This window comes from Acanthochromis polyacanthus, chromosome 21 (assembly GCF_021347895.1).
Source record: "Acanthochromis polyacanthus isolate Apoly-LR-REF ecotype Palm Island chromosome 21, KAUST_Apoly_ChrSc, whole genome shotgun sequence".
Classification (NCBI taxonomy): Eukaryota; Metazoa; Chordata; class Actinopteri; family Pomacentridae; genus Acanthochromis; species Acanthochromis polyacanthus.
Genome location: NC_067133.1, coordinates 12,279,833 through 12,296,604, shown reverse-complemented (window position 1 = coordinate 12,296,604; position 16,772 = coordinate 12,279,833). Strand labels below are relative to the sequence as shown.

The following is a 16,772-nucleotide window of genomic DNA, read 5'->3' as shown; positions in this document are numbered from 1 at the left end:
TAAAATCCAAATACTCATTAATATGTGTGTTCCCTGCTGCCACACTTTAAACACTGACATTTATTACATTTTAAAATGTTCTGTTCTTTCTACATTTGAGAATGTACGTTTTAAAATTTTGTTGTATTTGTCTTGCACTGGGGCCGCACAGTGTTGTAGTGGTTAGCACTTTCGCCTTGCAGCAAGAAGATCCCGGTTCAAATCCCGGCCTGGGTCTGGGATCTTTCTGCATGGAGTTTACATGTTCTCCCTGTGCATGCGTGGGTTTTCTCCGGGTACTCCGGCTTCCTCCCACAGTCCAAAAATATGCTGAGGTTAATTGAGTACTCTAAACTGCTCGTAGGTGTGAATGTGAGTGTGCTTGTTTGCCTGTATATGTAGCCCTGTGACAGACTGGTGACCTGTCCAGGGTGTCCCCTGCCTTCGCCCGAGTCAGCTGGGATAGGCTCCAGCACCCCCCACGACCCTAGTGAGGATAAGGCGGTGTATAGAGAATGGATGAATGGATGTCTTGCACTGCTGCATGATGGTGACCTGTTTGCTGTTGTCAGTTAATTTAACTACCAATTCTGGCATACAATATGGAGGATATTTTACAATGTCTCCAGATTGGCAGCAGTTTTTAACTCAGAGAAGCCGGTGATAGATCTGTAAATGGTGTTTTTACTCAGTAAATGTGCAAAGAATGATTCAGAAGACAGCACTCCTGTAACTCAGGAGGATTTCTGATTATCCTTCTTGACAATGGATACACATTTCTTCTGTTTACTGTCCACTATTGCCCTCTAATTTCTACTGCACCATTAACCTCTTCACCCTGCAGGAACCTGACTCTGGATCAGACAGTATCTGTTTAAAAACACAGCTGCTGCAGTTTTTAGACGTTTGCCAAGTGCAGCACATTCACCGAAGGAGCCAGATGGAACGACTAAGACTAAAATGCATTTGACATTAACTGTGCTTCATCATCTGTTTCATCACACTGGGTAGAACTTTAGATCAAATATATTAATATCAGGGCCACTGAATCATTCTTATATGGCTGATTTTTACCCTCTGATTTGCAGTCTTGATTGTAGGAAGGAAAAACGTCAATTTTTGCAGCAATTTTTAAAATCTCGGCTGCCATTATGATAAGAATAAAGTTACTTGTTGCACTGCAAGATTTTCTCAAGAGTTTCCCATCCATAGGGCATGAAATTGTTCATTTTGGCCATGTACAGTGATGCAGTTTTGCAGACTAAATTTGAGGATACTTTTTAGGTAAAAGTTGCGAAAAATAGGGTACAGCTTCTTATTTTATTCATACATTTGCAGAGACAGTGGAGACAAGAAATATCTGGGGAGAGGCAGGGGGAATGTTAACCAACAAACTCCCTGAAGCTCAGAGGCTTTTTTCTCAGAATAAAAGGTGTTGCTTATCACATGAATAATGGTTCACTTACTTCACCTGAGATTTAAATGAACGAGAGCCACTTGTGATGATATTAGCGACATGCCAAGACAGATTTTGTCATCTTTTATCTTCTGTGATAAACAGGAAAAAAAATCAGTGAAAGCAATTTGTTGATGACTGAGTTACTTTTTCTCACCTCCTCCGAACCAGAGCGAAATATGAGCAGGTCAAACGGGATGGCGGCCACGATGTCGATGAGGAACCAGCCCTTGAAGTAGTGCTGCGCGATGCGTCCCGGGTGGCTGACCACCTCGTCGTTGTGGTTGACGTAGGTGGTCCTGAAGTTGATGAGGATGTCCACGATGAACATGATGTCCACCACCAGGTCCACCACGTTGAGCGGGTTGCAGGTGTAGCCGCAGTTTCTCCTCCGGTCCTCCTCCACCTCGTTGAGCAGGAAGGCGGCCGAGTACGGCGTGAAGATGGCCGTGTAGATGACCAGCAGCAGGATGACCCAGTCCCACACCGCTTTGAAGGGGCTGTAGTGCAGGATGGTCCATTTGTGGATGCGTGGGGCCTGAAGCTTGTACTCCGGCAGCACGTCGGCACCGAGGGACAACACCTGAGGAGAGGAGAGAAGAGAGGTTAGTTTAATAAGCATGAAGTTTAATTGACTGAACTGAAGCATGTACAGCGGATAGGAAGACGTTTGTCCATTAGCTGGTTTATCTGTTAACTTATTAGAGCGTGGAAAGTAACAGCACTTCACGCTGCAAAAACTTAAACTCTTACCAAGTCTATTTGTCATATTTTTAGTCAAAATGTCTCATCCCACTTGATTTAAGATAAATTCACTTAACAAGTGTCATTTCAGCAAGATGGAGGGATGTGGTTTTTTTTGTTTTTTGTTTTATTTTGGCAAATACATTCTTACATATTGTCTCACAGTTACAGCTGAACTTCTGTCAAAGTCACAAAACACTTTTTCCGAGACATTCCATTATTCAGTTATCCAAATGTTGCCCATCCAAAGCATTTTTGTATTTTTTTAACAATGTAACATATTTAACTATATACAGTCACACATGGGAAGCTCTTCAGTCCATTGTTCACCAGAGTTCTACGGTAAAGAAAACTAACTAATGCTATTACCTTGTTCACACACAAGCATATCTGCACATAATCCTTCATCAGATGCATAACCACATACATGTTTTTGATAGCAGGAGGGATGTGTTTTAAGACAATGCATCTTAAATATCTTGTTAAGTCAAACAATCTTGAAATTATCTTGTTTTGAGTTGTATTTTACAAGAAAACTCAAAATAAGTTTAACACATCTGAAATTAGGAGGCTACACGAAAGCAAAACTCTATTTTTGGGTGAAAAAAATGCTATTTTGTTTTAGCATGTCTGGCTTATTTTAAGACACTCAAGCTTGAAAATCCTGGTGAAGTGTTGCTTAAAATAAGTTTTCCCAGATAATTTTAAGATCTCAATATTCTAAATATCATATCTTATTTCAGGAACTCTTATCAACCCATTTTTCACTTGTTCTATTGGCAGATATATTCACTTATTTCAAGGTAAAAGTTGCTTGAAATTAGTTTTTTCTTGTTATGAGAGGGGCATGTAATCAGGAAAAACTGGCAACTACATGATCCAGAAGAACAAAGGCAGAGTAGGGGGAGTAGAATAAAAAGTAGGGGGAAAAGAAAATCAGTATTTGGTCTGTCTAGCAATAACTTTTAATTAACATTATCATTTAAATATCATTAACTAAATACAGCTTTCATGACCAGGTTTAATTTTTTAAAAGTTTAAATTTTTTAGCAAGTTCGTCCCTCACAGATGAGATTTAATATTCTTGCGCTGCACCGTAATTTACACTCCTCTCTTGATTTGTGTGTAAACAGCAGAGATTGGAAAGGTTTTTATAACCACATATTGATGTTATTTTATGTCTAATATTTTGTATAACATGAAACAAACAGCAGATTCACTGGTAGTGCTTCTCCTACAGCTATACATACACAAAATTGTGTTTTTGGAGAGCAACTAAGCTGAAGCTGAGGCACCGATAAAAACAAATTATTTCACAAGAAAAGCCCTCCAGGAAAATGTTTTTTAAAGCGGCAGAAAACACAAAGTGTAAAGTTTTTGTGATTAACAGCTGCCCAGTTTAAGATTAGAAACTAAATTTGGCAGCCCAACTTGTCCCAACTTCTGACTCCATGTTGTCTCGCAAGACAACAAACAGTATCACTTTGCCTGGCAGGGAAAATGTCCCTGCATAAATTAGCAGCTGTGCACATTTTTGGGGTTTCACACTTACTTACACTCGATCAGACTTTAATGGAAAACCCTCTGTGCCAAAGAAAACTGCGAGTTTCTCAAATTGATTCTGAACAAGTTTGGCAGGAGGTAATGTCACAGATTGTTAACAACACACAGTTTCCCTAGTGTGACACATTTTTAATGCAGGAAAACTTTCAAAAACAATTCCAGCCTGTTCTCCTGTAGAGCAGCGATAAACAAATCCTCATCCAGAGCTGCAAAAACATCAAGTCAAGCATCTTTACCAGGCAGAACAACACAAAGCAGTGAACGAACAGGGACTGAGTCAGTGATGAGTGAGATCCCACTGACCGGTACGACTATAAGAGCCTCCGTGTCCAGGTTTTCATCCTGGTGTCGACCACAGCAGCAGAGGAAGAGGCTCCTCCAAACCCTCTGCAGCCCTACCTGCCTGCGGTGCAGCGGCCATCTCCTTCCCTGCATCACCTTCTCGCAGTAAAATCTCAAATCTGACTTTCACCAACACCACAATCGAGCTCTGAAGTCCCAGTTCTGTCCTCGCTGCCTCCTCTCCTAACTGCCCTTTTTAATGAGCCTCACCTGCCCCTGCTGCACCACGTGACCCTCCACTTTATCTGCGCCATATGACCCCGGCTGTGAGCGTTTTGGTCAATCGTGGACCAGAATAAGTGCTGGCATTGACTGGGCGGCACGCAGAGGAGTGGTTTTAGTTAATTCTTGTTAACGGCAAGGTCGAGCTGTCATTGTGAATGTGAAAATGCTCCTGCTGCATGCTTCTCCTGCACCAGCCAACTAGCCAAAACATGTGGCGCTTCCATCTCCTCGCAAACCCTTTCGCTGTTAGACCCTCATTTACATTTTAGTTTGCATAATTATGAGGAAAGAAGGTGGACTTGTCTGACGAGTACAGCCACAGACAAACATGTAACTCAGGTCACACAGGAACCAGAAGTACAGTCGAGCCAGATAAGATCTATTTAGGAAAAAAAATCCCCTCCAGAAATACTTTTTTTCTTTTCACTTTCCCAGCTTAAAAAAAACAGAGGCCAGAAATAGTTGGTTTCTCAAGGACTAAATGTGAACTTGGCCATATTTGGTAGAAAAAGTCACAATTTCAGTCAAAGTAACTAAAGTTTCTACAGTTTTTCATTGCTTCACAGGGATGCTGACTTCTTTTGCTCCATAGATCTGCTTTAAACAGCACACAGGAAACAGGTATAAGGTGGGAAATCCCCAGAATGTATTAAATTCTTCACCTACAACAACCTGTGGAGCTCCTTCGTGTGTCAGAAGCTAAGCACGGTAGCTGAACAGATGCGAAAAGACAACACAGTAATGAGAATGTAAACACATGAGCAAAGGTTCACTCATCCAAGAAATTTTACATTATCGATGTTGGTCCCCGGCTCTGTTTCATAATGACTTCCACAGAACAACTGCCACCACCGGTTTGCACGCAACCGCTCTCTGCTGGTACTCTGACTTTTCAACTGTCACAGGATGTTCATATGCACAAGGCTAAAAAGAGAGTTAAGGTGCAAAATACAAGGGAACTGTAATTATAATATTATAAAGCAAAATATATGTAAAATTGCAGCTCCTCCAGGATTAAAAGCTTGAATACAAATCATTAAAAGACATGATTGTGGATAAAGCCACAATGCAAGGTGCAAAATCTTTCACTCATTTTCATTTTGTGCAAATTGCATCAATAAAATGACAATCTTTAGCTATGTTAATGTTAATTTCTTAGTTTTACAACACTGCAAACACAAGCACAACACATTTTTATGCACTTAAAGCCCTGCAGTGAAGCTGAAACATGAAGATTCGGTGCACCAATATTTATGTAATCCATCCAAAATGGACACCATTGCATCAGTTTAACCTGAGCAAAGTGGTTGTTTCTCACCTGAGGAGCAACAGTAACGTGGAGGATGAATAAAGAGAGAGAGGAAGAACGGTGAAGGGGACAATAATAGCAGCTAACAAACAGGAATATGGAGCTAAAGGAGAGTTTAAGGGGAACAGCAGGGAGGACACAGTAAGGCTGAAGTACTCACAGGCTGAAGTTTCTGCTTGATGCTCATGCTGAAGCGCAGCACAGGGTTAAAAAGCAGGAGAAGACTAAGACTAAGACAAAGAGAGAGAGCAGAGGAGAAGGCCGACTCTGTCCATCGGGCTGGATCTCCCTCCCTCCTGCTCCCTCGCTCTTCCTCCCTGCTCCAAGCCCTGCCCTCGCCACAGGATCCTCGTTCAAGCTCATAAAAAATGATACAGCCGTTTTATGAAGGACGCCTCCTGCACTGAACAAGCAATAAAAATGAAAGGAGACCCTGTCTGAAGCAATAAAAACAAGAACCTTTTAGATTTTAATTGAATTCGGCCTGGAACTTTTATTACTGGCTCCAGCTCATAGGTAATTTGAGTTATGGTCAGCTGCTGGGGAAATGATTATGAAGGTTTGCATATTTGTTTGCATGCATTGTGTTACAACCACATTTTTGTTTAGTGCTTTTGCCTCTTTCACACATAAATCATTGTCTATATTCATGTTGTAGTGCCTCTGAAGTGACTTTGCAGTCAAGTTTTAAGCAAAAACTGTAGGTATAATGTTACATTACCATCATTTTTCTAAATTACTTGTATCGCTTTTTAAATTATTTTCAAATCCTATGATTAAATGCATTAAAATATCCCATAAATCAGCCCTTAAAACAGTGAGAATTTACATCTTCAGCCATATTTTAATAGACTTGTCATTAACCCACATTGTGAGCATGTTGTTTATCACAAATACACTTTTTTTTGCTCTGGAATAATGACACACAAACACTTTTTGACACAAATACTGATAATGACTCTGCCAACTTGCAAAAACAAAACTTCAATCAATTCAAAGTAGAGTTTTCTCCGCCCCGTCCTGCTCTGTACTCATTCAAAGCCAGGGGGCGCCACATAAACACACTTCTGCTTCATTAAAACATGCACACACTGCTGCTGATTAAAGTGTGCTTCTACAGTTAACACAGCCAGGTCAATCCTGCTGTGGGCTTCATGTTAACAGACAAATCAATGCAGGCAAAGATCAATGACAACCTTCATTTCCCTTTTTTTTTCTAAGATGCCAATCGAAATCCAATTATAAAGATATTTTTTACTGTGTAACGGAGCATAACAAATAGAAAAAAGCAACGCATGATTTGATGTTTAGTTACAAGCACATGATCTTTGGAAAACTCACACTTGGTAATCGACTGATGCTACAGTTACAGCAGCAGCAGGAATCACTGTGACCTGAACCTGACATTTGTCTCTGATCTCTTGATGCTCCAGGAAGATAATTCAAACCGTATAAACAGGATAAAAACTTGAAACCGAGATGGTTTTAGAGGGGCTGTGATTTAGTGTGCAGCCGGTGGTCGGACAGATGCACAGATATCAGGCCGCTGCCCTCCACTTCCATTAGCTCCAGAGGCCAAGGTCACAGGCAGCATCAAGCCACCGAGAGCCGCTCGATAGCCTCACAGTGGACGCCCTTTGACTCGCTTTCATAACAGAATCTCAATGGGACCCTTCTACACTCCCACAGACAGATTCACAGACCATCTGCGATCCCCCCACACACCCACACTTTCCCCATATGCATCCTTAAACACACACACAGCAAATACACCCTCATCCTGCACTACTTATAAACCGGCGATGCTCAAGCTAAGGCACGAGGGCCGACTCAGGCCCATGGTAGAGCACTTGCTCGATCATTTTCTGCGTCTCATTTAAAATAGATTGATTTATACCAGGATTTTTCAAGTTCAACAATGTCACTTGCCTGTTACATTAATCCGAGAACAGATAAAAGAAAAGTTGACTTGTGGAGCTTTTAAATGCTTCTTAATTTCAGTTGACGAGTATTTTTATTTAACCCTCATGTTGTCCTGCGGGCCAAAACTGACTCGGTTTTAAGTTTGAAAATGTGGAAAAAAATATGTATTTTCACAGTGAAACTTCTGATGTCCACATTTTCAACATTTTTGGGAAATCTTTGAACATTTTTTGGTGGAAAAAACAAATGTTAAAAATGTTTCTTAAGAACATTCACAAAAAAAATCAATCAAAATCCAGCGAATTTTGCTGGATTTTTATGTGAATGTTCTTAAAGAAAAGATTAGAAGTTTTACTGATATATATATGTACTTACTTAAGATATTTTTAGGATTTTTTTAAAGATTTTTACTCATTTTTTGAAAATATTGACAAGGATTTTCTTGCCACATTTGGGGGATTTTTTTTTTTAAAAAAAAAACCTTTTAAGGGAAACTTTTAAGGAATTATTGGAATTTTCTTCCTGAAAGTTTTGCAAATTTTTAGAAATTTGGGGAATTTTTGGATTTTTTTCAGACAAGGAAAATATTTTTTGGTTCCCGTAAATGAAGACAACAGGAGGGTTAAACTGTTAAACTCTCTGCAGAGACGCATTTTGGATCCAAACTTTAAACACAGTGGATGAATGAAGAGCTGAATGTGTCAGGTTCCCTCAAAGTTGTCAGATTTGAAAGATATTCTAGTTGTAGCTGCACTTTTGCACCTTTCATCGCAAGTTTGTTTTGCGTCTGACAGAACGAATTGCTTTGTTAGTCAGGCTTCCTCTGGACTGTCACTTCTGAAAGATGTTTATTCTAAATTTTTTTGTGCTTGTATCGCTGTAACATTAGGAGAACTCCGTGTTCCTGAGTAGATGTTGGAGGTGGGACTCTTCGATTTATCTTACACTTATCATCCAGCAGGTTTAAAAATCTGTTCAGCCAACTATCCAAAAACAGTCACACACCTGGTTTAGACTGAATATTTCTGTGTGTCTCAGATGAAGACACAGTTATGTTGAAACAATAATCTGTTTTGCACAATAAAACAGTATGAAGTTAGTGTTCTCGCTTCCTTTTGTGCTCTGAAAGGATGATTGTCTGTTATGTAATTGGCCTCTAGACTCCTGTCATTTTAAATAAACACGCGCCGCTTAAAACATCCTCCGCCTTATATATAGTACCTCTAAGGGCAAGAAATAATAATTTATACTGGACGATACACCGACAAATTGATACATCTTCACTACAATAAAAAAAAACAGTCAGGTCAAGGTCATACATCCCAAAAGGCACATCTACATTACCAACAGGCTTAGTGTGTGCAAAATGACTGAAATCCCTTAAGTAGTTTGTGAGATATGATCCGGAAACTAAAAAATATTTGGAGTGGCTCACTATGACCTTGAAAATCAGGTCAAGGTCATACACCCCAAAAGGCACATCTATACTATATAGAGATGGCCTGGGTGCAATATGAATGAAATCCCTCAAGTAGTTTCAGAGATATGCTCCGGAAACGAAATGCGGACGTACGTACGGACGGACGGACGGACATACGGACAGACGTGCCCACGCCAATACCCCCCTCCGTGCCTACGGCCAGCGGGGGATAAAAAGTGGCTCCAAGACAAAGAAAGTTGAGCATTCCTGATGTTAAGCTGACATTACTTTTACAGAACAGGCTCATCCTGCAATTACAGCTTTTAAAACAACTGCCAGTTTTGAAAGTTTTCATTAAATAAATAAGATGCTGTTGTTTTGATCAGTAGTTAGTCACTGAAAGTTTAAAATGTGCTAAAAAGATGTGCAAACAGGTCAGCAGAGGCTACGACCGTGGCTGATGGGACAAAAGAAGAAAAAATATGTCGAGTTTATTGTTTCTTCCCTTGGATGTTTGAGTATTTGCAGGGTTCTTTGGGCTCAAGTGCAGTAAGAATATAAGATGTGTACACAGGGCTTTTCCCGGCTCAGAATGGGCATGGAATGCTGTACATGCGCACAAATGAGACTTCAGTTACCAAAATTGGTTAAAAAGTTAAAATACTGCTTTAAATTTTCCATTCCTACCCTTTAGGTGCTAGTATTTCTCTTTTGGAGCTTCCTAAAAGGTATTTGAGGGTTCAAAAAAAATTCATTTATGCATGAAAATCCCAGATACTTTATGATTTCACAACTTATTAGTCATTTAAATACACAGCTTACACAAAAAAGATACAACACAAACACTAAGAACAGACTTCTCTATTACATAGGTGAGATGCTGTGTCTAATAGTTACACTTTGGAGATGAATAATATTTGCACGTGGATTCTTAATTTCCTTTAAAGGGAGAAAGAGTAGATTAAGAACTTTAAATGAGGTAACTGAATATTTTTCCATGAAATTTCACTATTTTCACTATGCACAGTGTTGTAGTGGTTAGCACTTTCGCCTTGCAGCAAGAAGATCCCCGGTTAAAATCCCGGGGTGGGCCTGGGATCTTTCTGCATGGAGTTTGCATGTTCTCCCTGTGCATACGTGGGTTTTCTCCGGGTACTCTGGTTTCCTCCCACAGTCCAAAAATATGCTGAGGTTAATTGATTATTCTAAATTGTCTGTAGGTGTGAGTGTGATTGTTTGTCTGTATATGTAGCCCTGTAACAGACTGGTGACCTGTCCAGGGTGTCCCCTGCCTTCACCCGAGTCAGCTGAGATAGGCTCCAGCACCCCCCGCGACCCTAGTGAGGATAAAGCGGTGTATAGAGAATGGATGGATGAACAGCGAAAAACCCAACACTTAATGTTAATAATCTATCAAACACTCATCACACTTAACACATACAAAAGACTATACTCTAAAAGTGCAGGGTTGCATTAATATGAAAAAGAATCAGTACAATTGCTAGAATACATTTTAACCTGTATACATTTTCAGTTTTATGAAATAATACAACAAAATAAGAGAAACTCGGACTAATTTGTTACTAGTTAGTTCTTTTTAAGTTGTAAAATACCTACTGACAGAAGATGATTTGCATTGGAAAAAAGTGAACTTATCTGCCCCTTGTTACTTTTTATAAAACAAGATTTAAAAACCCAGATCAACTTTAAGTCAGGATGAAGAAGAAGGAGTGAGGAAGACTGTGTGTGGTCTGTCAGCGAAGCACACAGCAGAGACTGATCGCTGCAATAAGTGCTGTCCACCTTCCGACACAAACATAACAGAAAGTAAAACAAATCTAAACACTCGCCGCTGTGAACACAGAGGAACACTCACTTTTTATCCAAACTTGCTGGTGACGTCAGCGAGTCAAGATAACAAGTCGAGTGTCCTGCCAGGCCTTTCAGGACTCCTTCTGTTTGTGCACTCACTTTTTCCAGGGCCACAGGAGCCATGCTGCTGCCACATTGTGCACTGAGTCACAGCCGGCTGTCGATGCCACAGTCGCTCGCAGCGCAAAGAAGAAGTGAGTGTTCAGTCACAGAGCAGCCGCATAAGGAGACAGGGCTGCTGTGCAAATAGCATGCAAATGTAGGCCTATTATCCAAAACTATGCAAGACAAATGCACATATGCACAAGCATGGTCAAATTCTACATAATATTGTCAAAAAATAAACTCCTGTCAAGCCATATTCATGCAGGAATGGCGATTTAAAGGCCTGCTGGCAAACCTAACTGTAATATACAACCGTTAAATTTCATCAAATTACTGTGTGTGAGTGTGTGTTATCTAAATTTAACCATGTGTTAAAAAGTTGTGGCAGTTTGCAACAGAAAGGCTACACCTACACAAATCTGGCACCAAATCACTGGCATTTATCTGCTCATACAAATATAAGCCAAATATGGGGAAGTTTAGATGACCTGCAGTTAGAAACTAACTTCAAAACAAGCTTGTTTTTTTTAAATTATTTACGCCCAATTTCCAGATGACAAAATGCTTTTTGTAAACTACTTGAGGAGTTATGGACCAGCATATAAAGTTATTCACAAAAGGCTTCAACCTTCCCTGAAATCCAAATAGGTTTTTCAGAAATCCTACTAAATAAGAACCCAACCAGCCAGATGAACAGATAGCTGGGCACAGAAACTAACCTCTCCGGCTGTGTTTGGTTGCAAACAGGGTCAAGTGACCTTCATGGAAACCCCTCTGATGAACTGGGTTAATGTGATGCACTTAGGGAGCCCCAGAGTATCCGACTGCCAGCATTAAACTGGACCAAACAGGCCATTACAGGACAGTTTGGCGTGTGTTTGTGCATGAGCAGTACTGTTACAATACGTTTAGATGTTTTTTAGGTCATTGAACTTTTATACACTCAGTAATGGAACAGCTACAGTTGGAGCTAATTGGCAGATTTTAGTAAATGATAAATGATCTGCACCTACAAAGCTTCTTTTTCACCAAACTTTTTCTTTACAATTTGCCTCAAATGTAACAGAAACTAATATTTATAGACCTGTTTACACACAACCTTCATCACAATTGGCAGTGAGCTGCTATTGAAGAAGTACGAATACAATTTCACACCTGTATTCTACATGTAAGAAGCTTGTGAAATCTGTAAAAAAAAAAAAATTAACAGTATTAATATTGAATGATAATAGATTGGGGAAAGTATTTATTTATTCTGTTGTAATATATAAAATTGTTATATTTCTTGTAAAGACATTTGAGCAATACTCAAAATTTAAACAAAAGAATTATTTCTTAAAGTTCTTCAAAACCTCAAAATTGCGTTAAATTTTCTTGAAAAAATATAAAATATATATAATATAATATATATATAAAATATTTGAAAAATCTGGAACATTTATTCAGTATTGCTAAAATAGTAATTTTACTGATAATTGTTGAAGCTGAAGCCACATTTTAACTTTTATTTCTCAAAGTGCTTTCAAACCTAAAACCTGCTTTTAATTTTTTAATGCATCGTCAAATTTTTTAAAATAATCTGGAATAATTCTGTAGTATCAGTACTTTTAGCTATATATGAGTGTATTTTACTGATAATTGTTAATGTTTATGCCAGATTGTAACTAAATTTCTTAAAGTGATTTGAACCTAGAAACTGCTTTTTTTTCTGTATGGTCAATTTTTTTGCATAATCTGGAATAATCCTGTAGCACTAGTACTTTTATTTATACATGGATATATTGTACAGAGAATTGTTTAAGTTTTACAATCATAAAATCTTCACTTGCAGTGGGGTGTTTTTCCATTGTGGTCCTTTTTCCGATGTTAGAGGTTACACTGAGCCAAAATGTGTGTGGAGGCACCGCGGTGTGATGACAGGTGGCTGATGAATTTGTTCTGCTGCTGTTGCCATAGAAGTCGCACCTCAGGTGAGATTATTCATTCACACTTTCACCCTGTAACTGCTGATGTCATGCCATTTATAGACACCTCTGTCTGAACCATGTGGGGACAGACTGGATGTGACAGTGTGGCCAAGATAAAGTCTGGATTTATCAACCAGAAGAGACATGAGAGGAAATATAATATGACTAAACATATTGATTTTCCAGGTCGGCAGACTGGTACATTTCACTCACAGACAAAATATTGTGAATTTTAGTTAGCACACCATCTAAATCTGAGGCTGAAGTTCACTAGAAGGTAACCAGATCATTAAACCTACAGTATGCAAAGTGTTAAAGGAATTTCTTTTTGTTACTTTTGTTAAGAGTGTCCTCACAGCCTGACACAATACAATAAATAAAGCTCTGATAACTAAAAGACAAAAATATGTGGCAGGTCAGATTTTTAGAAATTTGTTGTCAATCAGCAAATGAAGTCAACATGTTTGTCGATCAACAAATTCATTTAATACAAACCAAATCTGTTCATTTCAACCACATTTTTGTACTTTTGCCATCCATGTCTGCATGTTGAGAAAGTAAAAATTCAAAGTGGAATGTACTGCGAGTAATTTACTTCACAGTCACATCAGAACATAATACACCTCCAGTTAGATTTGTGCTGCTCCCTCCTCCTCCATTATTTCCCTTTCCTGTTCGTCTGTCTGATCAAATTGTCTCCTCTGTGGTTCTCCGGTAGTCGTATGAGTTACCAAACTCTGTTCGATCTGCAGAATCTCTCTCAGTCTTTAAGAACAGATTAAAGACTCAGCTCTTCACTACACTCTTTTGCATTTGACTAACTAAAGCAAAATAATAATTTGAAAAAAAATTACCTCCTGCGCTGCCTTTAGACACCAAGGTCCTATCAGGCTTAAACTTGTTTTATGGGACTTGCTGTGGTTGCAGGTTGTTTTTCCCTGACTAGACCCTTGCTTGTGTTGGATCTATTTTCAGATGTACATCACTTTGGATAAAAGCATCTGCGAAATGAAACTGTAGAATTGTAAGGCATTTAACTTTCTTATTTTTTTTGTTCTGCAAAATCAGCAAAATGAACCTCACAATCAAGGTCAGGATTAATAATTACATCCTGATCTGAGAAGCGGACCAGGTGGCCAAAAGCAAATTTAAATAAGAGATATGAGCAGAAGACTGATGTACATATTGTTAATAATGTAACTGACAGGCATGATGACACTAAAACTAAGATGAAAATGAATACTAATAAGTGTTGTGAAAGTAGCTCAGGCCTGGATTTGTCACATTTACGTTACAACGGTTAGATTGAATTATTGTCGACAATGAGGCTATGCTTATGGAATAGCAAAACTAAAAGGCAATGGTGGAAAATTTCCCAAAATCAAATACAGGGATGTACACGTGACGTTAAGGGGATGGATATCAATCAGGCTGTAAAAGATTTTCCACACAAAGTCAGTGTCTGTGTTTATGAAAAAGCAACAGCTCTCTGTGCTAAAATAACAGTAAATGTAAGATTTCAACTTGAATCAATCTAACATTCCCTTTGATTACAGAAAATTTGTCAGATCTCATATGCCTTATTAAAGGCTATGATGCAGAAAATAGTTAAACTTACATGTTGGATTTAATGTATTTAATTAATAATGCCTTTGTGTGAATTTTGCTAAAATGTTAAGCGCTGACTGTGAGAGTAAAGCCTTGAAACTGGTCAAATCTGCAAATCTGCAGGACTCCGGCATTCAAACTACAACAGTAACAAAACAGCTGCTCTGTTCCTCTCTGACGTTTCTGCCTTTTCACCACCGTCCTCATCTTCACCTGCAGTCGGCTTAAATAAATCCATTTTTATCTGGATACACTTTCAGCCAGTCCTTCTCTTTGTTTGGTTTTCTGTCAGCACCGTCAGCTGCAGGTTTTCATTTTTTCTTTCTATCTATGAAGTGTTGCTTTGAGCTGTGAAGGCTGCAGTATCACCAGCTGTGAAACTGCAGCTGAGACGATCTGGTGTTATAAAAAAATCCCCTGTGTGACACTGGTGACAATCTGGCAGCAATTAAAAAAAATGGTGAAAACAATGGTAAATACCCTGAAAATTATTAGCTTTCAGCTGCTGTTGTGGTGTGATGTTATGATCAGACATTGTAAAAGTACAAACCAATGTTTGGAAAAATACATATTTTTTATTTGGACATTAGTTTTGGGAGTACTTTCCTGAACAGCGTTTAAATTAATTATTTTTCTGTGATTTTACCAGATATTTTCTGTATTTTAAAAGAGAGAAAATAAGAGTTTAAATGAATATGAACAATTTTTAAATGTAACATGCATATTTTTCTTTCAAATACAGCACATGTAAAAACGTTTTCTGATAAACAATAAATCACAATTTCTAAAAAACGGGATCTTTAAAGATGACATTTTGCTGAAAGAGCCATATTATTGCATCCATTTGTATTTGTGTATCTGTCATTTTGTTCTCCTCATGCTTGCTACCTACCTGCATTGTACAATACTTGTCAGTAAGTGTCATTTGATGGGGACTAATCATATGTTAGTCTATATTAATAAGACTTTTTGCAGATGTGGTGGTGCAGCCTGTTTCAGCCACTGAATGCATTCATTGAGATTTTTTTTTGTATTTTTTAGTTGTGTGCTTTGAAAATCTCGGATAAAAAATAAACTCTGGCTGTTCCTCCAATCCTGCTTACCCTGTCGTTAATCATACACCACAAAACAAATCAGTCAGTCCATTATTAGACCATTCTTACACCTTAAAACAAGCAAAAAAAACAACACAAATCTGCTTGAGATAATGTTGCCCAATAATTTCCAAGAAAAATCTGACATCTGTCTTCTTCTGTGTCGTCGTGATATGAACATCTTTCTACCAAATTCCAGAAATAGGAGAAGCTGTGCTGGAACATGTGGCGTAATCTCACCTAATGGACGGATTTATTTGTCATTACAGTAAATAAAAGTCTTCTAAGTTTCATCTGGTTCCAAATCATTCTTTTCCAGGGAGCTCTATCCTTGATGGTTGTTCAGCAGGTGCAGGCACGTACGTTATTAACCTTTAACCGATGGAAAAGACATCAAGAAACTTTGATGCTGGTACTCTTCTGTTAGAGACATTGAGATTTCCAGCCAGCCTCACCAGTCAGACAAGTTATTTCACTCCTTAAAGACACGGTAGCAGCTCACTGCGTGTAACGGATTTTTCATAAACTAAAAGATTATAAGGAACCAGCAATAAAGAATTTCAAAAGTAGTTGTGTAGTGTAAAGAAAGAAGGGATCTGTCTTAACCTGAGATGGTGAAAGACATCTCACCTGTGTTACCTGAGTGACCTTCTCACTGACGTTCTGGGTTCGATCCTTAATCTTGCTGGGAGCGATGATTTCGATCTCAGTGGGCGACGGAGGTCTCATCCGGTCTGAGCCGAACGTGAGGGTAACCTGAGGGATGCGACCGATGGTTCTGTGTCTCATCAGGTCTGAGTCGGAGGTGGAGTTCAGAACGCTGGGCTTCAGATCTACAGAAGAGAAGGATGAGAGCAGTTAGAGGAAAATTTAAATTGAAGTGTGTCACCTAAAAATGAACTACAATCATGGTCGGATTTTTAAGACGATTCAATCTGTTATTAGTGCAATGAAGGTTTCTAAAAACATAAATGTACATTTTGATTTCATTTACAATATCTGAAGTTTAGCAGGGGAATCAGGTCACATTAAGGACACACAAACATGGTGAAAATCAAAGGAAAAATCACACGACGGGAGAGATCGAAAACCTGCATCCTGCACAAAATACACAAAATAAAATATTTCCCTTGAGAGAAAAGAAGAACAGATGTAGACTCGTGCA

At 38.8% G+C, this 16,772-nt stretch overlaps 1 protein-coding gene across 2 annotated transcripts in view; it reads right to left on the bottom strand.

The window, feature by feature from the left end:
* kcnh6a (potassium voltage-gated channel, subfamily H (eag-related), member 6a) overlaps window positions 1-16,772 on the bottom strand; it is a 38,975-nt gene that overhangs the window by 10,827 nt on the left and 11,376 nt on the right. For both annotated transcript variants that reach the window (XM_022195301.2, XM_051941438.1), the window contains exons 6-7: window positions 16,238-16,440; window positions 1,593-2,018 (exon numbers count right to left, since the gene is read on the bottom strand). In XM_022195301.2, coding sequence (XP_022050993.2) covers window positions 1,593-2,018; window positions 16,238-16,440 — 629 coding nt within the window. The remainder of the gene's footprint in view (window positions 1-1,592; window positions 2,019-16,237; window positions 16,441-16,772) is intronic.